At 49.1% G+C, this 26,312-nt stretch overlaps 1 protein-coding gene across 2 annotated transcripts in view; it reads right to left on the reverse strand.

The window, feature by feature from the left end:
• Positions 1-26,312, reverse strand: part of VPS26C (VPS26 endosomal protein sorting factor C) — a 289,096-nt gene that overhangs the window by 103,066 nt on the left and 159,718 nt on the right. For both annotated transcript variants that reach the window (XM_086935407.1, XM_086935408.1), the window contains exon 5: positions 11,888-11,962. In XM_086935407.1, coding sequence (XP_086791533.1) covers positions 11,888-11,962 — 75 coding nt within the window. The remainder of the gene's footprint in view (positions 1-11,887; positions 11,963-26,312) is intronic.

Genomic DNA, 26,312 nt, shown 5'->3' on the forward strand with positions numbered 1-26,312 from the left:
CCCCGCTCTCATGAGACCAGATGGCTACGGTTGACACTTTGATTTTTTAGGCATTAGATTTCATGGATAACTCATAACTCTGGTTCCATGGATGTGATTTAAGTTGTTTTGGTGTAATTTTATTTATTAAAACATACTCTTATTTTTCTACATTGGTATAGGATTTTTCTTGTATTGTGTTTTCACTTTATTACTGTTGGAGTGCTGCATAATTACTGATACACCTGGCCTTCAATTTGAGTTTCTGCAAGCTACTAGAGGGTTAAATGCACGTTAATTTAATTACTTTTGTGATTCACCCTGACAAGGATTATGGTTATTGCTTTAGGAGGGTTATCGTCCATCTCAACCATTTACCGCAAATTCTTACCAAGAGAATATCTCAGACATTTTCAGTAAAATAAGTAGGTGGTGATTTGAAACTGCACAATGGTAGCCAGGCTCTTCACAGTTATGCTCACAACCAAGTCCTTAAACGATTGCTGGAAAAGGCAGAAGTCTAATGTAGCAAGTCAAAGATTCTTATCCCACAAGAAAGAGTTGAGTGAGATAAGAAGGACTTCAGGCGTTGTGTGATTTTATTTTACATAGCTCTGAGACATACAGGTCCTGAGTGCTGATAGATCTAAAGCTAATGCCTCCAGGAAAGGACCACTTTCTTCTGATTTAGGGTTCAGCAAATCATCAGCTTGGCGTCATCAGCATAGAGAAGTAAATAGTATTTACGCAGTACTCTAGATAAACGCAGTACTCTAGATAATGGCATCATAAAAAGTTAAGCAACATCAGCAAACCTGGGTAATCTTGGCTGATAATCCAGTGTACCTGTCTTGGGTTTGAGTAAGAAGGGGGCATTGGTATTGTATGCCAATCCACCAGATAAAAAGTAAACGAGGACAAGGCTGCAGCTCTGATGTTGTAGTCCCTAAGCATGTAAGGAGTAGATGAATGGCAGTGTCAAAAGCACATGATAGATATAAAAGCACTAGTGATTGGACACTGCTGTCGTCCATCTGGATCTGTAACTCTTCTAGGGCAACTAACTCAGGGCTCATGCTTGTTCCCTACATCCAGGAGCAGAGGTTAGTCTGGTACAGCATAGAGAAAAAAAGTCTTAATGTCTGCCTAAGATTTGAAGATGGCAATATATTATCTGGTTTTGTAAAGATCCTCAACCAGTTTTTTTAGACCAAATTACTACTTCTGGAGTGGAGCCACACCAACGTTTTAAAGGGGTCTTAAAATGGTTGGGGTTTGCTTAGGAAGGTCAGGCGCGACACCGTGCACATGAAGTCTAGGCACTTAAGCCGTAGGTAGAGTTGAGCGGAAAGGTGAGAAAAATTCAGGCTACATGTCTATGGATGATATTAGGGCAATCACAAACCAGCTACATTTGTTGGGGGGTTGGCGGCTTGAGGTAGAGAAAACTCAGAATTGAGGTTGGCTTAATTCTTGTTTAGGCAAATCCTGAATAATTTAAGTGTATGCACAAATCATTGGTAATTCATGCTATCTATACTTTAGGAAATTCATGGTATGCGGCACCAAAAGAAATAGAACAGAGTATGTTGCAGCTCTCTAATGAATTAAATAGTATCTGTAAAGCAGACAGCTACTCAAAACAGAGTGTCCTGGTGCTTGAGACTCAAGAAAGAACAGTGGAAGGAGAGCTAGGATGATAGAAGCCAGGTTTCATTGGATTTGCGAAAAGGCTTCAGAGATAATGGAATGTAGAAGAGCTTTCCGGCAGTGCACTTGAAGGAACGTCCTCCTTTTATGAAAGCACAGAACTAAGAGGAGTCTGTCTTGATGCCCTGACCTAAGAGTTCCTGGGTGGGGTGTACTCGGTTGATAGTTGCTGGAGAAATCTGGGGCCAATGACCATGATTACTCTGTGGGTAAGGATGGGGTTTTAAAAAGCCAAAAGATGTCTTGGGATGTTCAGGATGAGTCTAGCGGCCACATTTAGATCCACCTGCAGTCGAGGTGTGACACTTTTAGAGGCCCCAATCAGCAAGCCATTGCTGTAGTCCAATCTGGAGATATAAGGGCATGGACTACGATTGTATGTGCACTTGTGGTAATAAAACTCAAAGATGTTCTTTAGTGCTTTAAGCAGGGCAAAGCAGATGCTGGAGACTGCCTGAGCTGAGAAGAAGTTGTTGTCAAACTTTATGCCCAAATAAAAAGCTGTAGTGGAAGTACTGTACCTAATTCCGGCCATCAAGCAGGGTACCAGGTCCAGGTGGATTGACAGAAAAGAAGTATCTAAATCTTTTCAGAGCAAAGGCAGCTAAGGTGCAACCATCTCACTACCTCTGATAAACAATTTTTGAAGTGGAGTTGCAATTCAATGGTCTTATCCAACAGGGACAACATCAGTTGCGTATCATTGGCAGAAGATAAGATATAGATTGCGAAGTACTAGACTTGTTTGACTAAGAGTGCCATATATACGTTGAATAGTGAGAGGCGAAGAGACTATCTTTGAGGGATACCACAGGGTAGATCTATGGTGGCAAACTGAAAAGAAGGTACAGAACGGCAGGTTTAAAAGAATGGAACCAGGCATGAATGGCTCCCTGAATTCCAAAATTCGTCATGAGAATGCTATGAGAGCGGAGTTGATGGCCGTCAACAGATCAAGAAGGATAATAGAGGCAGTGAAATCGGAGTCCAGAAGTGAACTTCTTGCTTTAGGTGAAAAGATGCATTTAAGAAACGGTTGGCAATTATCATTTAGGATGTATGTATAAATTGCCTGGTGACAAGACCTGTTCACCTAAACAAGGCTATTGTGAGAAGAGAGCACTTGGTGTTCAGCTACAGATGGCATGTTGTGAAATGTAAAATTTTATGAAATAAACCAAAAAATGTTTTTGTACATGACATGAAGCTCCACTCTTGTAGATTATTTAACATTTATTCCAGAATGTGTCTCTATGTTGGAAATATGAGAAAGGGAGTGGCTGACTAAGTATATATTAGTGTTTATCATAAATGTGCAAGTGAAAATGTTGATTTTGTACACTCAAAGCTACAAATATGGCAGCATTCTTAAGGATGACACAGCAGCATATACACTATTGTAAGAACAAACTGTATCAGCTGATGCTCCAAGAAAAGAAAATCAGTGGAAGTGAAGTACTATCATCATCACTATGGCTTTGTTAACTCTTTTCAACCTCACCAATATGCACATAACAGGAAAAAGGGTGGAAAGAGGACTGCTCTTTAGTCTAGAATCAAACTATCCATTAAAAAACTGGCCTTTTCAAAACAGAAGGCAAAATGAGTCATTCCTTGGTTTCTTTGTAAACAAAGAGGACTATTCCTGAACACCAAGAGTTGTAATAGCTCTTTAAGGTAAATCAATCTTGATGTTTCTGCTCAGCATCAGAGTCAATAGATGTTTATGTCTTCAACTCACTATCAGTAACTTTACAAATCGGTTTCCAGTACCAAATTATGAGATTGAATGCAAAACACGAAATATCTCAACCTGACCATGAGCATGCATCACTGATTTTTTGAGTCAAACAATCAAATAAGAAGAAATTGCTTTCTTAAAAAAATTTCTCTTGTGATACGGTTAGCAGTTTCCTGGTGTAAGTTGACTGCTACCTACTTATGTTTAATTAAAAAAAGGGAGCATATGTTAGTTCGCCTGACACCACTTCAGTCCTTTGAGCAGACCACTGTGGAGCACAGGACTACTGGGAGCACTTTAACTTCATGACCTTGTTGTCAAAGTTCAAATTCTTTCCCACTAACTCAACAATTTTTTCAGCTGCTCATCTGGGTCTTTCTGGAGTTGACATTGCTCTCCAAATATTTAGAGGGCTTCAGAAGATTTTCCAAGGATTACACAACTTTAGAAATCCTGCACCAGGATCCATCTCCATAACCTGCCGCAGTGCCCCGACATCTCACATCCAGAAGCGTGGGGGAAATTTTATTTTAAGAAGGAAACCCATCCTCGTTTGTAGTTTTTATTCCCTTTCTCTTTAGGAGGCATTTGATGTCAGGGTAATGAGCATTGGGCTTTGTTTAAAAGTAAAAAGTCGACAGTCCGCTTCTCTGCACCCTGAATCTTTGTTGAGCTGCTCCGCTTCTTCCACGGGGCACTGCACACTCAAGCCATGTATGGTCAAATATCAGTGGATTTCCATTCCAAGAGAACCTCTACAGTATAGGAGACCATCCATAAGCAAGTGTGCAAGATATAAAATTTAAATACCATATCAGGGGGGCGTGGCCAAGATGGAGGAGTAGGAAGACGTGCCCTTCCCGAGCTCCCGCTCCCGGCCAGGCCCGAAGCCCCTAAATTGAGCTATTTCTCCCCCCCTGACTACCTGAGGTGGCGGAGCTGACTGGGGAGGCTTCCGGTCGCCGCTGGACGAGGGTCCGGACTCTCCGTCGTTGTACGAGCCGAGTGCGATGGAGGCGGCCTCGGAGCCCCGAAGTGCTGCAGGAGAGCGGGCCGGAGCTGTAGCACGGCTGTTGGTGTCGCGGCGGCTGGCGTCCCCAGGGTCCAGCCTGAGGGCCGGTGAACGAAGGGTCGGTGACCCGGCGGAAGCAAGCGCAGGAGTCCGGTGGCGGAGGAGCGGAGCCCCGAGGACGGCGCAAACCCTGAAGACTGCCTGCCCCTGAGCCCGCCCCTCGGCTACTTGGGGCCGCGGCTGTGGCCTAGCCGGAAGGCGGCAGTGGTCGGAACTACGGAGGGGCGGCTCCGGCGGCAGAAGAGAACCCGGCGCAGTAGCCGTGCCTGCAGACCAGTGAGCCCGCCTGGGACCCCTCGCTGCAGTGCCCATACCAACGCACCCGGAGCGCAGTGCCAGAGAGGCCGGGAGAGCTGCAATTCGGGCGGTGACGGAGCGCCCCCCCCCCCTTTCCCCCCAGGTCATTCGGAAGAGGTGAGGAGGCAGCGAGTGGGGTGTGGAGCCGAGCCGGGGGCCCTGGTGCGGAGGCAATTGCCCCCGCGGACTGCATGGAGGCAGAGTGAAGCACACAGGAGGCGAGGCGGCACTGACGAGGTTCCGCGTCTCAGCGAGGGTGATCCAGGGCGGCTTGCGCAGTGCGCTCGGGGGCTGGGGCGGTGAAGGCCCGAAACCCGGGACTGTGCTGAGACGGAGCGGGGCCCTGGACATTCCCCCCCCCCTGGTTTCGGCAGTAGAGGTGAGGAGAGAGCTGGAGGGGCGTGAAGTGACGCGGAGCTCCCGAGGCACTGCGAATCGGAGCCTACAGCGCACCACACCGAGGGAATCTGGGAGCTGCGGTGGCGCCTGGCCTATAGCGCCTGTCTGAAAGGGGGGTGAGGCCCTGGGTGCGGTAACTGAGCAGAGAAAGGCTCCCCAAGAATGAGCGGACATTGGAGGCATAGTAGGTTCTGCCGGATGGTGCAGTAGCAGTTGGTGGAGCGGCGCGCTGACCTTGGGCCGCAGCTGCGTAGCCTCGCAGACGATTGTGGAGAGTCGCTTGACCAGTGGCGGAACAGCGCTTGGGGAGTGCAGAGAGGCGGCGGCTGCTGCTGGCGTGGTGGGGCACCCGACCCGCTGTCAGGCCAGGCGGCTTGCAGGCCCGAATTTGTGTAGCAGTGGACTCTTGGGGCGATCGACGGAAGAAGGGGCTCCTGGTGACGGGCACTAGCGCTCTGGGCCTGACGTTGAGTGTCGGATTGGCTGGTGCGGAGGTGCATAGCACACGTGCTGCGGAGGCCCAGGACAAATGGCTGGACAGAAGGGTGGCAAAGGGAGCAGTCGCACTCTTCCGGAGATGCTTAATAAATCCCAGGGGAAAGGAGACAAGAACGCAACGCCGCCGGGAGGTGCCAGCGGCTCTCACATGGTGGGCAGTGGAGAGCCCCCAGTCACCAGATCCTTTTTGGAACCACTTTTTGGGACGCTGAGGTAGGACTTTCAAGCGTTAAAGCAAGAAGTGGCCGGTGAAGTGCGTGAAATACGTAGAGAAGTGGACGGACTAGGCGAGAGAGTGGCCACGGTCGAAAGCTCCACGCAGAGGCAAAATGAGGAGATCACGCACCTGCAGCAGGAGGTGCTCTGCCTCAGGGACCAACACATAGATCTACAACTGCATAATGAGGACTTGGAGAACAGATCTCGGCGGAACAACATAAGGGTTCGGGGAGTGCCGTCCTCGGAAGAGAACACTGGCATAATGGACTATCTGCAGGGACTGTTCCGTGACATCCTGGGCGAGTCTGCCGACTTCCCCATTAGGATAGACAGAGCCCATAGGGTTGGTCCTCAACGGCGTGCGACGGGGCCTCCCCCAGACATTCTAGCTTTCCTACCCGATTTTCCGCTAAAGGAGAGGATCATGACTGAGGCGAGGAGGAAACAATCGATCACTTTCCGAGGCCATCCAGTGGCATTGTATCAAGACTTGGCAGCGACAACTCTCCAGAAGAGGCGGGCGTTTAAGATTGCGACGGACTTCTTGAGGCAACACGACACGCCCTACTCATGGGGGCACCCTTTTCGCCTTATCTTCCGATGGAATGGGGAATCACATCAGCTACGGTCTCTTCTGGATGTGTGCGAAGTGCTGGGGATCACTGCGGAGGAGGAGGAATCCTCCACGCCAAGGAGAAGAGATCCCCCTAACAGTGGCTGGCGGAGAGTTTCGAGACGCAGGTCGGCCACCGCTCCTCGGAGGCCGGGCTCGCCCATCATTAGGGCAGAGATGGAGGATGCCATTCGAACTGTTTCCAGGTCTTCAGCAGTCGAGGAGGAAGTGGCGTTGACCGCATAATTTGGCTCCGGGGGGAGAATGACAACGCATCACTGTTGGAGCAGGGGTGGGCTGGAGGGCGGGGGCGGAGGAGGTATGCCTGTGGCAGGTCACCCACGAAGGTCATTTACCACAGACTTGTCCGGTGAGGGCAGGACTGGGACTATCAGGACTGGGGGTCGTGATTGGGAAGAGAGGGATGGGAGGGTGGGGGGAGTTTGGGGTTCGAATTGGGGCGCGGGAGAGGGGTGTGTTGAGGAGTTGGGAGATGGGGAACAGGGGAACCGGGAGGGGGGAGTTGGGGGCGGATCTGTCCGGTGCTGTCGCTAAGTCCATTCGGCATTGCCGGAGCTCGCAGGCCTATTTGTCCAATGGTGTGGTACTCTCTGCTATGACCCGGCCGCTGGGAAGCGATGACTCTGTTTTGGTATGGCGGGGCTGAAAGTAGTGACCCTGAATGTGAAAGGGTTGAACAACCCCACAAAACGAAGAGCAATTCTCTCTTTACTGGAGGGTTCTCAGGCAGACATTTGTCTGCTTCAGGAAACACACCTGCTAGCCGGGGACTGCCATAGGTTGCGGTCCCGCTCCTTTCCCATGCAGTTCTTTTCCTCCAATACCACAAAAACGGCTGGAGTGGCTATCTTAGTGTCTAAATCTTTTTGAGGGGAGGTCATACACAAACTCGTAGAACAGAAAGGGAGACTGCTGGTCTATAGGTTTAAATTGGGCCCCCTTCAGTTTACAATAGGATCAGTTTACAGCCCAAACGAGCACCAGGACCGTTTCCTACACTCCGCATTAGTGGATGTCACAGCGTCACCAGACAGACACATCATACTGGGAGGGGACCTAAACTTAGTATTCGATTCCTCTCTAGATAGGTCAGCGCAGCGTCACCCACAGACTGGGGAATTGTCGAGCATAGTGCGAACACAACTAGCTGATTTGGATCTGCATGACCTCTGGCGGGGATTCATCCCTTAGATAGGGACTACTTTTATTACTCACACGCACATAAAACATACGCTCGGTTGGACTATCTGCTGGTCTCAGGGCCGGTTCGGGACATGGCCACTGCCTCCGAGATAGGGTTCATCTCTCTTTCGGATCACGCGCCGGTCTCGGGGTCCTTCCTTCCCCCATCGACCCCGGTACATCGAGGGGTCTGGCGACTTCGGGACACTCTCCTACACAAAAAGACGGTGGTGCGGCGCATAACGGAGTCTGTGCAGGAATTTCAGCTGCATAACTCTAATCCCGACACTACATTGGCAACTCAATGGGGAGCACTCAAGGCAGTTCTGAGGGGGGACTTCATAGCGATTTCATCAGCCGAAAACAAAGAGAGAAAGGTTAAGCGGGAGGAGCTCACGCAGAAAGTCAGGGAATTGGAGCAAGTGCATCGTCGCACTGGGGCTCCCAGGATTTGGAAACAGCTGAAGGCGGCAAGGAAACTCCTTTCGTCTTTGGATTTGGGCAGGGCTGAATACGCGGCGCTGCGTCTAAAACACGCTTAATACTCGGGGGGATCGCTGTGGCCGGTTACTAGCGGCGAAGCTTAGAATTGCGCACCAGAGCCGTCGAGTGAAAGAAATTGCGGCAGCGGGGGGGCAGTTAGTCACCGAAGACGTCGATATAGCTGAGAGTTTTCGCCAATTCTATTCTGAGCTTTACACGGCAGATAACTCGATGGTGGGTGAGCCCGATGACTACCTGGATTCGGTAGCTCTCCAGTCCCTGGCTCCGGCACAGGCCGATTACCTAGAACGTGAGATTCGGATTGAGGAGGTAGTTGCGGCGATTTCCAGGCTGAAGCAGGGAAAGGCCCCCGGCCCGGACGGCTACTCCTCCCTTTTCTACAAAACGTTCTGCACGATCTTGGCACCCGTACTGACCAAACTGTTCAATTCCTTCGCCTGCCCCGGTGCAATCCCTCCAGATCTCCTGCAGGCGACCGTGTCAGTTATACCTAAACCGGGGAAGGATAGATCTCAATGTAGCTCGTATAGACCAATCTCTCTCCTAAATGTAGATCTCAAGATCTATACGGAGATCCTGGCTGCGAGATTGGCGCAGTATCTTCCTGGGCTGATTGAACCGGACCAGTCCGGCTTTGTCCCTGGCAGGCAGACAGTGGATAATACTAAGAGGCTGGTGCATATACTGGAAAAAGCCTCGCGGATCCCGGGGGAGAGGATGCTCCTCTCGGTTGACGCCGAAAAAGCGTTCGACCGGGTGCACTAGCCATATCTGGAACGGGTGATGGCGCGGATGGGTATAGGAGAGAAGTTTAGGAGCATGGTCTTTAACTGTTACAAATTCCCGTCGGCTATGGTGCGTGTCAATGGCTGCGGTTCAAGGCGCTTTGATATTGAGCGGGGCACTAGACAGGGGTGCCCACTATCCCCTCTTCTCTTTGCACTCTACATGGAGCCCTTTGCCCAGAGTGAGGCAGAATCCGGATGCGATCGGGGTGCGGATGGGAGGGTACGTCCACACGGTTAGCCTATATGCGGACGATGTCATTTTCACACTAGAGGACCCGAGGCGGGCCTTACCCGCATGTATGGCGGAGCTCGAAGCTTTCGCGGAAACAGCTGGGTTTCGAATGAATGTAGGGAAATCTACTGCATTGGATATCTCCCTGGCGCCTGCGACGAGACAGGACTTGCAGAGGCGTTTCCCGCTTCACTGGTCACGGCAACACGTGCCATACCTGGGTATCCTATTAGCACCCACGTTACAGGGGATGGTGGCGGCTAATTACGAGGTGTTAGGCAAGAAAGTTACTGAGGAGTTGGGGAGATGGAGCAAGGGGACGATATCCTGGCTAGGAAGGATAGCAGCAATTAAGATGACAGTCTTGCCCCAAATTCTGTATTTATTCCGTGCGCTTCCGCTGCACCCCCCTCAGGGTTGGATACGGCGGATGCAGACTGACTTGTCCCGCTTTGTCTGGCAAAGCCGTAAACCCCGAATGAAAAGGACGCTGACGACTCTGGCGCCGGAGGCAGGTGGGCTGGGGGTCCCTGATCTTCAAAAGTATTTCCAGGCGTTGCAGCTAAGGTATCTGGTGGAATGGAGCAGGTGGGAGTCAGATAAGCACTGGCTCTTCCAGGATCAGGCGGTGGCGGGCCGGCCCCTTCAAGAAATACCGTTCCTGCGCAGACAGCACCGCCCCCCGAACCTTTACGCATCCCATATCACACGGGTGCCACTGCGGATTTGGGACGGCACTTGCAGGCCTTTTGGCCTCACCACATTCCCTTCGCCGTTCACGCCCATTGTGGACAACCCGGACTTCACACCAGGGACAGACCTGGGAGCCTATACACACTGGCGGGGGAGGGGATGCAGAGCACTCTTTCATGTATACGGTGAGGGGGGAGTCCTCCCCTTTGAGACTCTCAAAGAGACTTACCAACTGACCGAGGTAGATAGGATGAAGTATTGGCAGGTTCGGCACTGGGCCCTGCAGCCACAGGTGCGGGAGTCGGCAGACAGGAACCTGTTGCCCTATGAACGGTGGCTGGCGACACGTAAGTCGGACACTAAACTAATATCGGATCTGTATAAAATGCTGCAACCACCGCCCTCTCATCTCTATAACCCCGGTAGGGAGAGGTGGGACAGAGAATTGGGGAGAACACTTAGCCACAAAGAATGGGAGCAAATCTCGTACAGGGCACGACATTCTGCTTATCATGTAGGACTCACCGAAACCTTCACCAAGGTCTCTACATATTGGTACCGCACTCCGGAGCGCCTACATGAAATGAACCGCCTCCTAGACACTGCATGTTGGCGTAATTGCGGGCAAGTTGGCACACTGACACATATTTTATGGGACTGCCCAATGCTACAGGATTACTGGACAGAGGTGATCAATGAGATAGATGCATGTTTTGGTATCGAACTGCCCCGCCTTCCCGCCTACACCCTATTGGGGCTCCCCAATGACTTAATGTACCCACTGAAATCCAGGAGGGGGAGGCACATTGCTATTGCGCTGGGCTCAGCGATCCAGAACATTTTAATACACTGGCGTACACCCACCATCCCCTCCATTACGGGTTGGCTACATAGGCTGTGGCATGTCCTTGGAATGGAAATATCACTTACACTGGCTGGGGACGTAGATCAATTCCAAGAGCTGTGGCTACCCTTCCACACATTGCTGGCCACTGAATTCAAGGAGCTTACCTGCCCGAGATACTTGAGACTTCTGAGACTCACACCACCGATACAGTGAATGGACAGACTGAGGGGAGTGAGTCTTACGAGTGCCAGTAAGGTTTCTCCGAGTAGGAGATGCGAGTGTCCGAGTTTTATCTGATGCAGCACCGGACGGGAGGGGGGTTGGGAAGGGGGTGGGGTGGACGGGGGGTTGTTGGGGTGTTTTGTTCTGTTGAAAGAGAAGTACAGCGGGGTTGCTCTACGCCTATAGTCCAAAGTACGAGTGCCCCGTATTAGCGAGACACCCAGGGTGGCTCTGACACGGAGGGGACTGTTGACCGCTATGGGTAGCTGCGGCCCTGGATGAAGCATTGCCTCATTTTGTCGTGGATTGTCTTTAATCGCCTTTTCATTTATATCTTCACTGCTGTACTGTACTTAATAAAAATACTTTAAACATAAATACCATATCAGAGTTTCAAAACACTCTCCAGAAAGGATGTCTTTTAAAACCTTAGTGCGTCTTTGTTAATGTTTTACTTAAGTACGTAAAATAGCACACCTCAACTAGGATGACCTACTAACAATTCACCCTTTATTGCACCCTGCAAATTTTACTTAGTTTGTGTAAACCTGGCGGTCCACCCACCTCTAAATCAGGCAGGTGAACCGAGAGTTTAGCGGAGACGGTACTCTGTCGCTGTTGCAATGGAGTACCCCCTCTGCCAAACTAAATAAGCCCCAAGTTCGAATTCCTACATGCACTCCAAGACTAATGGGAAAGTTAGGCTATCTTAAAGCTTTTTACTTAAAAACTGCAACTGTGTTTTTGTACCATGTCATCAAATAAAATTAATTAACTAATAAAAGGGCTTTTCAACACTTCATACCAATGTGTCTTAATCAAATAACTACAGTCTTATATTGGAACAGAGATAAAACAAAAGTGGCATACCTCTTTAACATTCTGTAAGGTTTCTGGTGTGATTTTAAAGTCTACCGGGCTTGGAGTTAACTTCCCCTTCTGAGGCTGAAACAGTTAGAGAAATGCAATTAAACACAAATAATAAAATCCTGTCTTAAAAAAACAGCTTCTTAAAGCATATCTCAGATTTAAACAGCAGGATAAACTTTGCTAAAGGAACAACAGTACATTTGAGAAAATTATATTTTACATTCCGCTTCACAAGAACGTACATATACTAGGCTTAAGACATTCTGCAAAAATGGTTCTATGAACAACCTTTTTGCGATACTAATGTAAGAAAACCTGTTTAAAATCAAAATGGTAACAATCTTTACTTATATTGATGTAAGATCAAATACAAATTGGTGAGGCATGTTCTCATACAAATTAAACGTTTCGGGTTCTCACACAAAATGCAGTGCAATGAAAATCTTAAAATTCGTTTTTTACGGGTAGTTAACAACATGGGAATAGTGCGAGGAAAAGTATACCTGTATAACAGTGCTGCGAGGGAGCAGTGGCGGAACAAATATTGGAAAAAGAGTGTGTGTTTGGTGAAAGAGATGGGAGAAGGGCTTGGGCTACGAATGTGTAGCACTCCTTTTTATGTTTCGCCTAGCAGTGCGCATGCGCTGCATAGGAAAAAGACCTTAAGCTATCGCTTAGGTTTTTGTTCCTTAAACTTCACACGTTCCATTGCCTTCAATGGCAACTCGTGCACGTTTGACGATTCCCATGCGGGAGCAAACTTGACACCATATGTTTGTAATATCACAGGACGGTAGTGGTGGTTTTAACAGTTGCACATCAAATTCTAAAGTTTTTGCCTCTTGTTGGATTTATAATTTCTTCCAAATTACGGTGCCCTTCATGGTAATAAAGACATCCCACTACCACTGATATTGGCCCAACGGGTATTCCTAAGAAATTCATTGTTACATGAATTTAAAGACAGTTATACCTCGGCACTCTAATTACATTCTGTTTTTTGTGATGACTCAAAGTGCTTAAAGTGAAAAACTTTCTAATGCATTGTCCAATACTCCGATCCTGTACTCAATCACAAATTTCATGTACTGTATTTTAACTTTATATACTGCACTGAGAGACAAACAGAAAGAATCTTAATATCAAAAAACAATAAACTATATGAAAGAATATATCAATCTGATGTTCTCTTCTCTTGAAATGACATATGTATTGCTTATATCTCCTCATTTGTAAGACAACATATAGAAAAGCATTACAGAGTCAGGGTGCTTTCATTTGGCCATTTGTTCTCAGCGAATTACCATATAAAAATTGGTTTGTGTCAAATATTAGAGTGCCGAGGTATAACTGTCTTTAAACTATATGTTTGTAATTAATTTACAAACACATGGTGCCCCTGGCTCGCTCCCACAAGGGAAGCGCATCGGCTGGCCGACCCTTCAACCTTCCCACATTTAGCTAGCGGCGTGCGCGCTTGTTTTAGTTATTGTGATTTCCTTTGGAATTGTAATGTAATAAAGCAGGCCATTAAGGTCTTTGCCCTGGGCATCTTTCATTGGGGCACGTTTAAAGATTTAGAGCTGGCACTGCTGATTTTCCACTTGAAAAATAAGTTCGGTCTGAAAGCAACAGACAAGAGGTTTTCCAACAGGGAGAAATGTTTGGCACTCAGTGGACTCTGGACAGTAATTCAGTGGGTGCACTATGTTACTTTGTGTGCAGCACATTTCCGTCTCCCCGAACCAGCTCTGTATTGGCAGACAGGGACGTAGAAGGGTGCCATGGTCCTCAATATAAGCAATGAGCGTAGCCCTCTAGAGTTCTCTTGGGTAATAAAAGTGCCATAAATAGGCCCTCACCCTAAAGAGTTGCGCCGCTGCTGCACTAACAATAGCTACGCTCTTGCTGGCCGCACAAGGTACTGCATCAGTGTTCAGATACATTCGAACAGACAGCAAACGGGCGAGAACAGGCCCACTCCTGTGTTTGTTTTGAAAGTCTTACGGGCTGGGCAGGGCCACACGCATTGACGAGCTGAGTTTCTGCCCTCCAGGGTCCGTGTGTCTCTGTAGGGCCCCGATGTACTGTGACGTTATCTACACTCCCTCAATCACTCTCGTGGTACCGCGGTCACTAACTGATAAGATGCCCATGCTGCAGCATTCAGAGAAACAACCTTCTCCAAACAGAGCTTGCCTGCAAGTCCCATTTCTCTCACAGATAATATTGACTGATCTCGTTATTGATTGAATGCTTTCAGAGGTTTTGTTTCCTGAACGGCTTGATGAGGGGCAAGAAAGGTGACAAAAGATTGGTACTTGGTCTGGGAGATCTAATGGCAGCCTCGTGCATCAGCGCAATCTAAGATGAGGCCGAAGTTGTTTGGCAAAAACAAAGATTCACCCACGACTTAATTTCTCCCCTATCTCGAATATGTCTTTAAACTTAACGGGCAATTTATTCTTCATGTCACTGATGTTTATCACCCAAATGTGCCCCTATGAGGAACTGCACTCGGAGTCATTAATCTGCTTCTGCTTTCGAACAATAAATAGCCAGTTCTCCGCTTAATGCGAAAGCAGCCACACTAGGAACATGCGTACAGCAAGTAACCATTCCACTAAACACTGGATGCCGACGTCTTGTTATTATGAATTCATACCCTACTTTTTATATCCATCTAGTTCAAACATAACACAATTAGTGCTCTGCTTGTTCCTTTCCTGTGGGCCAGCAGTCTAATCGCACGCAGGTTATATTTATTTTAGACAATTTAAGGTCGGGCTGTGTCCTCTTACCCAACATAAAATACAACAAGCATTGACATAGCCAATAGGTCTATCTTTTGGGACCTTATAAGTGTTTAGCCATGCAACACTTTGTTGTTGCACCAAGGATATTGTGCTGGATAACTAAACACTTCTAAGGTCCCAAAGGCGAGACCTATTGGCTATGCCAATGCTTGTTCTCATTATTCTTGCTCTCCGTCCTTGGGAGCTCGGGCATATTGCTTGGGTTAGAGTCACCCTCGAAACATGCAGATCTAAATGTCTGAATTTTCAACCTGTTAATACACTTCATGGAAAGGTACACAACAAATACTCCACATCTGGACTTTTTAAAGGATCTTCCCACTCAACATTTTGGTGTATTGTTTTGTTATTCTGGTCAGGTGTCTTCTTAGTTTCCTCTTTCAAAGATTTATCTCTATGACTCAAGGCATGTGAATTATGTGAGGAGTGATTTTTTTTCCATGCATGTTCCATAGTTTCCACAGCTAAGCATACTGCTTGAATTTGGTATCAATCTTACCATGTTCTCGTTCATGTAAGAGCTCCTCTTGCAAGTTTAGATAAATATTTTTCTTTAGTTAACTTCTATCCTATTGCGTGTGTTTAAGCAGAAAAGCAGTTGTCGACTGTGATAGTATTAAAGACTCTGTGGAGGTAAAGATACCTTTCAATGGATAAATGCCAAGTGAGACAGATGATGATCGTATATGTACAAGCTTTGCATATCTCATGGATTCTTCCTCAGATACAGAGTAACTGAATTAGTAATCATAAGGTTTATATCCTTAACAGGTTTTTTGACTGATGTTGTTGGTTTTTCCACTCAGAGTGCACTGATGCCTTCTAACCAGACCTCAATGCCAGTGCCCCAAGCCAAAACGTATAAGTTACATTAGTTATATCCAATTGGCATAGACTACTTTAACTATAAATCCCTAGTATATGATACCCAGGTCATGCACACCTTGGATGTGACACCGGTAAGTAGCCTGACTTACCATTTAAAGAAATGGCAAAGGGGGCGTGGCCAAGATGGCGGAGAGCTAGGATGTGTCTCCTCCGCCCGCCGATTTGTAGGACTGGCCTCTGGCCCTGAATCGCACGGAAGGCGGCTGAATCAACATTCCCAGCACCCAGGCACAATCGGCAACTCACCGGGAGCGGCTCCGAGGGATCCCGTGGCTGTGCTCCAGGTTCCGGGGTGGGGCAGTGGCTATTAGTAGCGGGCGGCACAGCAGCAACGGTGGGGGCTGGAGCACTGTGTCCCTGGCCGCGGAGTGGCATCGACCTGCCGGGGAAGCCAGCTGGACTCTGAGGCTTCCCCACCACACCGGACAAGTAAGCTGTGGTGGCAATGGTTTGCGGTGGGCGCCATCTTGTGCAGAGCAGCCGTGCTCCGGCGCCTGGACAGCAAGGATGCCCCCAGTGCACTGTTAGGGGCCCAACGGACCGCAGACCGACATTTCGGCAGTATCACGCACCGGGAGAGGTCTGGAGCTGGTGTCCACATGGTCGGCTCCTGGGAAGTGGTGTGGGAACGTTGCATCGGGCGCCGACGCACAGTAGTGAATTATGGTAAGCCCAGGTTCGTGGTTGCTGGTGCTGGTTGTGTGTTCGTGAGTTCAGCATTACATCCACCTTGGGCAGAAAGGACAAATCAGCCACAAGAGAAAAATCGCTTAAATATCTTTTTGCCCGGGCACACAGCGGGGGGGGGGGGCGGCGGCGAACTCCAGGAAGCCGGCGGCGCAGATAGCGGTCTCTACGGAAGAGCCAGAAGGAATGACCTCCAGACAGTGAAACAGGATCTCACGGCAGAGATCAAGGACATCCGCAAAGATGTGAACGACATAGGAGAGAGAGTGGCATCCATGGAGGACAGGAGTGACGCCCAGGACACCGAGCTGGCTGCCATGCAACAGGAGGTACTCCGTATACACGAGAAACAGGTGGTCGTTTAATCTCACTTGGAGCACCTTGAGAACCGCTCCCGCCGCCATAACATCAGGTACCGGGGAGTGACCACCAATGAAGAGGCTGGCGATATCTTCAAATATGTGCGAGGGCTCTTTAATCATGTTCTGGGTAGCCCACTGGACACTGACCTTAAGATGGACCGAGTGCACAGAGTGGGCCCACCCAGAGCGGCAATGGCACCCCCAGGCGGACATCTTGGTCTGTGTTCAGGACTTTCACACCAAGGAGGAGATTCTGCGCAAAGCCAGATCACTTCAATCGATCACCTTCTGCAACCAGTCGTCCATCCTCTACCAGGACCTAGCCGCTATCACACTCCAAAAACGCAAGACCTTCCGGCCCATCACGGAGGCTCTGCGTCAACACAATATCTCCTACTCCTGGGGGCATCCGTTCCGCCTCATATTCCGGCATGATGGCAAGTTGTACCAACTTCGTTCCCTGTCCTAAGCAAGGAAGCTGTTGGGGATCACCATTCCGGAAGGCACAAATGTTGGGGAGCGCTCAGACCAAGGGTCCGGTGATAGTCCGGTGTTGGTCGACCGAAATGGAGGCAGCAGCGGTGACCCATCGACCAGATCCATTGGTGGTCAAGAGAGAGCAACAGGCCTCTTATTTTTTTTTTTTTTTTTGGGAACCTTTATTATTACTTCAAGCAAATACAAATATGGGCCTACAACCATCCCGGCCGGCCGCTAGCCAAGTCATAAGTACAGCAAATCAATGTAGGAAAACATAGCAGCCCGAGAACCGGGGTCTAACAAGCGTCCAGGATATGACTCGTATTCAGGCGAGTGGCCGATATTCAGGATTCATGAAGGTTCATTTTACAATAAAGAAAAACTAAGGATCAATGCCGTCCAGTCATACATGGTCCTACAATAACAAGCCTGAATCAGGAAATCCGCAATTAATGCAAACACAGTTCAAGTATTGGGGGTAAGGTATAAGAGTCAGGACAAATGTGACCACAAACCCGTTCCATAGCAAGCCACCCCCCCCCCCCCCCCCAAAACGAAGCATACTGTAGGAAACATGAAAAACGACGACACCAAAAAGGAAGAAAGACAAAAGGGCCATAGAAACAAATAACGGACAAAATAACAAAACCCATCCCCCTACACCCCACCCTGCAGAAGGCCACGGCCTACCCCCCCCCCCCAGCAGCGTGCCTGTCGCCCTAAATAAGAGACCCGAAATATAGAAAAAGAGGAGAAAGAAGAAAAGAAGAAAAAAGTGGAGAAGGGCCCTCGATCCTGCCACTCGCCCCCCCCCCCCTCCCACCCCCACCCCGCACCCGGTAAACATTCTAAAAGCATAATCAGAATATCCATGGAAAACATTAATCACTGAGAGCACCATCAGTAAGCTCCCCGCCGAATGTCCCCCAAATCACCATCAGCCATCAATAAGTCCACTGGATCTCAGGCGGTATCACCCTTGGCCTTTCTTATCAATAGCACCAACATACGTCCACTTATCAATCGGCAGGCAGAGCTGCGTGGAGGGTCCAAATGACCCGGGCAGGCCGGGCCGTGTTATTACTCCATGGGACTTCAGCAACCAGAACCCAGCCGAATATGTATAGCGGAAATCCATCTGCGTCGGTATCGACACCGAAAATATCCTCAAGTCCGAACACAGTCTCACCATCCAAGGAGAAAAAGTCACACCATACGGCAAGCACTGAGACGGCGCCGGGGCAGCCCGAGACATGAACCGGCGTTGTTTCCCCAGTCGCCGATCAGGTAGAGGCACCGACAAGTCACTCACGAGTACTACAGAACTGTCCAAGGCGATCTCATGAGCCGGGTCTTCCGGCGTCTCCACGAACATAGCCGTAGCTGGAGCACTCTTCGCTGACATAGAGGCGGGCACGTCGGCGCTTCCTTGAGATCGAAATGTACCCGTGTGGAACGGCGGGACAACAATGGCGGCCATCCTTCCCAGGTCTCGGGCGCTGCGGATCAGGGCCGTATGCAGGGTCTTTAGAGCAGCCAATATATCTTGGGACGTGGGCTCTTTCTCGTGCCGCCAGACCCCTGAACACTCCTGCACGGCGGCTTTTTCATCTAGATGTGGTCTGCGTAGGAGGGCAACCGCCGCCATCTTAGCTGATCCGGCCTCGTCCTTCTTCACCCCACCCTGGGACCGGGCCCCACACCAGGGCGCAACAGGATCCACAGTGAGGACCCAGGAAGTCTAGGCAGGCCACCCGGCGAAGAACCACCAAAGGGCTAAACAAAATCGCTGCCGCTCCCCGGGAGCCGCCCGTCGATTCCGGGGGAAGTCTTTAGTTATGCCCAGACACCAGACCGAAAAGGGGCCCAAATTTCACGCACCCCTCCCGATCCTGCTCTGCCACTCATCTCCACGAGGTACTCTGCCAGATGGACTGAGTCGTCACCGTCGCCATCGGCCCAGCAAACCTTCGGCGCCCTCCGGCCGACTCCGCACCTCCATCAATGGCCGCTGTTGTGACAGTCGCGGCCGGCTGCTCCTCTCACTCGACACCCCGGTCCCAGCTCCGTGAAGGCCGCAGAACAGTCGGGGACATTTCTTCGGGTCTGCAGCACGTAGAAGCCCCAGGAGCAAACGGTAAGTGAAAGTTTTCCTTCACCTACTTAAATATGCCGTTACAGCTCAGGATAATTGTCAGGATGTATGTGCGGGGTGAGAGGGCTCCCGAAGCCGAGCGTCTATGTGGCCATTTCGGTCGCCAGCTTGGCTCCTCCTCCGACCCCGGTCTTTCTTCCAACAGGCCTCTCTTGAGGCTCTGCCAGAAGCCAAGGTGTTGATCATGTGACTGAGCTTGATTATTATGGTGTATCCTTCCTTTGATGCTTGAGGGGTTGGAGGGAGAGGGCTATGGCTAAGTATGGTCCCCGGCTTAGGTCCTGCACCTTCCCGACACAATTCTTTTCCTCCAGACCCTCCAAGACCGCAGGGGTGGCAGTTTTGATCTCAAGGGCTTTTCAGGGGAAGGGGGTGCAGAAAGGGGTTGAGATAAAGGGCAGACTTCTCACATACCAATTTACCATAGGGGGGGACACACTGATTGTGGGGTCTATCTACGCACCTAATGAGGGTCAGGAAAGATTCCTACACAAGGCCCTCACCGAAGCAACAGCAACTCAGGAGAGTCACATACTGATAGTAGTTGATCTCAATCTGGTGTTCGACAATGAGTTAGACAGATCGGCACAGCGCACAAGTCAGGTTGGTGCCCTCTCGCATACAGGGCTTACTCGGCTACATGATCTAGGCCTTACAGATTTGTGGAGACAGCATCAACCTCGGTCACAAACATTCTCATTCTATTCTAAAGCACATAAAACATATGCCAGGCTAGATAACTTTTTGGGCTCAAAGCCCCTCAGCAATGTCACGCTCTCGGCTGAAATATTGGTGGCGGCCCTGTCGGACCATGCCCCAGTGGTGGTTACAATGGCCCTTCCACAGATTCGGCAATCGACCAGACATTGGCGCTTCCATGACACTCTACTACACCAACCGGACACAGTTGCTCAGATACACCGCGCGCTGGATGACTATTTATTACACAACGATAGTCCTGACACGACTCTTTCCACTCAATGGGAGGCCCGTAAGGCAGATATTAGGGGACAAATCATCGGTATCTCTTCCGCAGAGAACGTGGACCATAAAAAGAAAAGGAAGGACTTGAAGCAAAAAGTGCAGGAGCTGGTGCAGATGCACCACCGCACCGGGGCCTCACGCATTTGACGACAGTTGACCGCAGCTTGGGCACAACTGGCTGCCATTGACCATGTTACGGCGGAATGCGCTGCGATGTGCATGCGACATTCCTTCTATGTTGGTGGGGATAAGTGTGGGCGACTGCTCGCGCACAAACTTCAGGAGTTTCAACAGCGCAAGGGAGTTCAAGAGATTAGGGACCATACAGGAGTGTTATGCTCGGACGACGCGGCTATCGCCGAGACCTTCTGCAACTTTTATGGCCAACTTTACGACGAACAGCCTTTAGAGAGGGCGGACATAGACACTTATCTGGCCCAGGCCCATCTTCCTGCCTTGACACCGGAACAGGCAGCTCATATGGAGAGAGAGAGATATGACTGGAGGAAGTCATAGCAGCTATTGCTCGTTTGAAATTAGGCAAATCACCTGGCCCCGATGGCTACACAGCAGCTTTTTTTAAGCAATTTTGATCATCGCTCACCCCCCTGGTCACTCGGCTCTTCAACTCCTTCGCGATACCCGCAGCGATCCCCTTTTCCATGCTGGAGGCAGCAATAGCAGTCATACCTAAACCGGGGAAGGACAAAACAAATTGTGGGTCATATTGGCCTTTCTCGCTCTTGAACGTTGATCTGAAACTGTATACTGGAATATTGTCCGCCCGGCTTGCTCCCTATATGCCGGGGCTTATAAACCCCAATCAGGCTGGATTCATTCCGCTGAGGCAGACGAGTGACAACACCAAAAGAGTTACGCTCCTCATAGAAAATGCCTCCCACATCCCTGGAGACTATATGCTTCTAACCATAGATGCAGAGAAGGCCTTTTATCGGGTCCACTGGTCCTACCTTGAGCAGGCGATGCTCCACGTTGGCATTGGGGATAAGATGCGAACACGCATTTTTAACTGCTACCAGTTCCCTACAGCTACAGTTCGGATCAACGGACACACGTCCACCCCATTCCCTATTAGTAGAGGCACGAGGCAGGGGTGCCCCTTGTCGCCTTTGCTCTTTGCTCTCTACATGAAACCCATGGCGCAGAGAGTCAGGGATCACAATCACATCACAGGCATTTGCTTCGGAGGGGACACGCACACTATAAGGCTATACGCTGATGAAGTATTGGTCACTCTAGCGAACCCCAGGACCGCATTGGGGACCTTCCTGGCCGGAATGGGATTCCTTCGCGAGTGCCTCTGGGTTTAATGTCAATCTGACGAAATCCACAGCGCTGAATCTCTCCCTCTCGCCTCAGGCGTTGTCCACGACTATTACTAATGCCTCGATTGATAAAGGGAGTGCTGAAACGCCTACAGGCAATACTACTGCATGCACTATTAAAAGTGCTACAACTACTAACCTTACAAATAAAACTACTTATTGCATCATCACTGGTCCTACTCCTCCCTTTCGTAATAAGACCAATAGTGCTAGGTCTAATTTTGTAATTACGGACAGTACTAATACTACTATTGGTGTCACCACTAAAGATAGTGCCTTTAGTACTGCAATCACCTAATAAATATGCAGTACACTGAAAGAGAATAATAACTACCCAACCTTACCCAACTGCGGTCTTAGAAAACTTTCTCCGCAAAGTCTCTAACAGTACACCTCTCTGCTAGGTTTTAAGTGGGCTGGGTCCTGCCGGTGCTCAGGGCAGTTCTAAAAAACAAGTGCTCAGACTGATCTCTATCAGGCTTTCCATTTTTCCCTCACCCTCAGGGTGGAAAAAAATCTTTACTCTGCAGCAGTACCACCCTTCACTGCCTTTGACACTCGTTATAGTTCGTTCATAGTCTCATCATTTTAAAACTGAAGCAGCTTCAAAATTATGTAAAACAAAGCCATAGTTGTGGCTTATTTATTTTATGCAACTAAAACCCATTGACAGACCCAATAGTCCTGGCTTGTTGTAAATGTAATGTTACTTGTATTATGTATCTGTATGCAATGACAGAAGCAGCAAAATACCAGTCGAACGGCACACTGTGCTAAGCACCAGGGTCGTATTGGGATCGCAATTTGGCCCGGGCATCGACGAAAAAAGTGGCCCACATTTGGGGGCGTGGCCCACATTTGCGGTGGCGTGGCCCACATTTGCTGGGTGTCTCCCACATTCACGGGGCAGGCCCACATTCGCGGGCGTGCCCTTTCATGAAACACTCAAGGATTGTAAGTGGGAGGATATTGTTCTTGGGAAGGACACAGGGCTAAGGTGACAATGTCCTACAAGCTGAGCACTTGAAAAACAGCCAGGCCCCTTTCTATCACCAAATTATTCTCCAGCCCTCCAGCGCAGGAGCACCTGAAAATAGCCAGGCCCCTTTTTCTTAAAAAATTATTCCCCAGCCCTCCGGCGCAGAAGCACCTGAAAACAGCGAGGCCCATTTCTCCTAAAAAATTATTCCCCAGCCCTCCAGCGCAGGAGGACCTGAAAACCGCGAGGCCCCTTTCTCTTAAAAAATTATTCCCCAGCCCTCCAGCGCAGGAGCACCTGAAAACAGCGAGGCCCCTTTCTATTAAAATATTATTCCCGAGCCCTCCAGCGCAGGAGCACCTGAAAACAGTGAGGCCCCAGTTATTTGTAAATTACTCAGCCCTCCCCAGCCCTTCACTGCCTCAGGGCAATGGATTAGGCAGGAGAGGGGCTATAGCAAAAAAGACAGCTTCTGGGCCATTCATGGGGGTGGGGGGAGGCTATGGTAAAGATGGTGCGGGTCCCCACATCACCTGGCCCCCAAAGTGAGACCCATTCTTCCTCGCTCACTATGCCCTGAATGAGAAGGGCTGTGGGCGAGGACTAATGCAAGCACTGTTTCTGTGCTGCGTGGGCCCCAGGGGGGCCGAGGTGAAAATGGCTCATAGGCCTAAGCAACACCTGGCCCCTGGGAGGCTGATTCTGGAACACCATCACCCCTCCCCAGCCCACCATCAGCATGATTGCTTGGCAAGGCAGGGGGTCAAGGAGAGGCCATAACTGATCATCGCTGCGGCCGGCTGCACAGCGAAGATGTTTTCCTCTCCCTGTCAGTGCTCTCTGTGGGCTGGGAAAGGGGGAAAAAACGGCCCAAAGAGTGCACTGAGACACCGGCCCTTCGGCCCATGCCCGAGTGCCCGCAATGCCAATCCGCCCCTGCTACGCACCGATTTTTTTGCGTGCGTGATCTTAAGCTACGCCCTTAATTACACTGGCCACGCCCCTTTGGTAGACAACCTCCACCACCAGCTTTTTCATCCCACTTAAAGCCCTGCCTGTGTAAATAAAGAGTTGGAAGTACAAGAACTCTCTCCGGCCAATAAGCATACGGGGCAGAGCGGACGGTTTTACATCCAGCAGTAAATCGGCCCAAAACGACTCCCCCTAGCAGTGGTTATCCGGTGTCCTTGGGTACAATGCACCCTGGATTATCGAGTTCCTCTGTGAGATGCACCCATCTACCCCAGTAAAGGCGCTGAGGGGAAGTGGAGAAGGAGGGGAGTGGAGGAGGGGAGGAATGCACGTGCACCACTTGTTGTTGTGCCATGGGCGGTACCCACAGCGGAGCGCTTAACATAGAACGGCCCTGAACTTGGAGTCTTGTATGTAAGGGCTATGAAATGTTTTTTTTATTTGGACTATTGAAACCTCTGGAATTCTAAAGAATACGACAGACAGAGACTGAATCCAGGTGATAAAAAAATCACAGATATTCCTTCGACAGACCGATGTTTTTTCAAAATTACTTATACCTAGAACACTAAACCTTTAAAATAATAACCATTTCATCGAGTATATATTTTCATATAAGCAGAATCAATATACTATATAACAAATCAATAACTTCGTTCTTAATGAGTTCATTTCAAAGACCTCTCGATATAAAGTGGTTCGTTCACCTGTATTCTGTCATGGAGTCACTAGATGGAGCTACTGCATCAAGAACACGAGCTACTCCTGCATGCTGCATCCCTACAAGTTGAATTAGGAATTTGTCACCAAGGTCCTCGGTCCCTACAGCCATAGTGATGGAGGGAAAGCACTCTCATACTGTACACGACATACGCCCCCATACGAGAGCTCAGCCCCCTCCCACGATATAATAAGTCGCAGCACAGACTGACAAAAATATCGACTTAACTAACACTAAGATTACATAACACATTTGAATACGTTTTCATCATCACATGCATTCATGCCCATGCATACATTTATGCCAAACTGCAGGCAGAGCACTGTAACCACAGATATCAATGCACAGACACACAGACAGGGCTTTAAACGGGAAGAAAAACTGGGGGGGTCTATCAATGGGGCGTGGTTAATGTAATTAAGGGTGTGGCTTAAAAACAAGATTGCTAAAAATCTGTGTTTAGCTCAGTGTGCCGCCCGACTTGTATTTTGCTGTTCCTGTCATTGCATCCAGATATATGATACAACAAGTCACATCATACCTACAAGCAGGCCCGGCTCCAGGAATTTTTATTTGGGTGGGTCAAGGGTGCATTCGGGTGGGCCACTACCGGATCAATTTGTCGCTTCTGGAGGTAGTCTACAAGCCATAGATTACATCATATCTACTTGCAAACAGTCACTATGATACAAGAATTGCTTCTGTGTGTATACAGCGCACGTGGGGTGTTATTTATTGGCGCCCCACCACTGACCTCTTTCTCTGTAGATACCTTTACTACAACCCTCCAACAGTGCACACCATCTCTCCGTAGCCCCTCCCCTCAAGACCTCCTGTTTAGACTCCCTCACTACCACCCTCCACCAGTGCTCGTCATCTCTCAGTATCTCCCACCCTCCCCCCATGACCTCCTCCTCGGATTTCCTCACTGCCACCCGCCAACAGTGCCCTTTATCTCTCCAAAGGCCCTCCTCCTCAGATTCCCTAATTACCACTCTCCACCAGTTCCCCTCATCGCTCCATAGCCTCTCCCCTCATCACCTCCTCATCAGACTCCCTCACTACCACCCTCCAACAGTGCACTTCATCGCTCCGTAGCCCCCCATGACCTCCTCCTTGGATTCAATCACTGCCACCCTCCAACAGTGCCCCTCATTGCTCCATAGCCTCTCCCTCGATTGACCTCCTCCTCGGATTCACAATTTGCACCCTCCAACAGTGTCCTTCATCTCTCCGTAGCCCCTCTATCACATTCGATTTCATTTTTTGTATAGCGCCACTTATAGTGTAGGGTGTCACAGTACTTTACATCACGCACACATTATGCAGAGACAATGAATCATACAGGTATGTAAATCAGCCTATAGGGAATGTCATATAAGCCAATGAGGATTACAAGGTGTAGGAATCACATGTCATCAATACTGGTGGGCAGTATGTTTTAAGAGGGTTTGGTCTGGAAAAGCACGAACACAGGATTTAAAGCATACCCCAGTGTTTGCGGGGTTCGCGTTACTGATTAAAATGTATATCTGTCAAAACAAACTCTTTATAGTAACCTTAGAGTAATGAAAGACTGTGGAAATTCTAACTATATTGCAACATAAAAAACTAAGTTCTGCTTATACCATTCAGGTTTGTATGCAGCTCTTTGATGTCACTTCATAGGTCACTGTCCTATTTTAGGATTGTAACTTCTGTACTGCAAGTAACCTACTGAGCTATCCACATAAAGTTGATCTGCATTTAAAAATTACAAACAGATAAAATATTGCTCTCCAGCAGGATCAATAATCACCAGAGTCATCTGGACATTTTAGTAGTTGTGTCTTGCATCTGTCATGATAACGAAACAACAATATAAATTAAATATACACGGCGTACACAAAGTATGTGTGTTGCTGGGCCCTCACAGACTTTTAAAATATTAACTAATATACACACATCCTCGAAGCATACATGAAGTATGTATCTAGCTAGGCCTTTGCAGATTTAAAAAAAAATGGAAAAATAGCCAGACATTCTCTTACCTACT

The sequence above is a fragment of the Lissotriton vulgaris genome, chromosome 8 (genome assembly GCF_964263255.1).
Source record: "Lissotriton vulgaris chromosome 8, aLisVul1.2, whole genome shotgun sequence".
Taxonomy (NCBI): Eukaryota; Metazoa; Chordata; class Amphibia; order Caudata; family Salamandridae; genus Lissotriton; species Lissotriton vulgaris.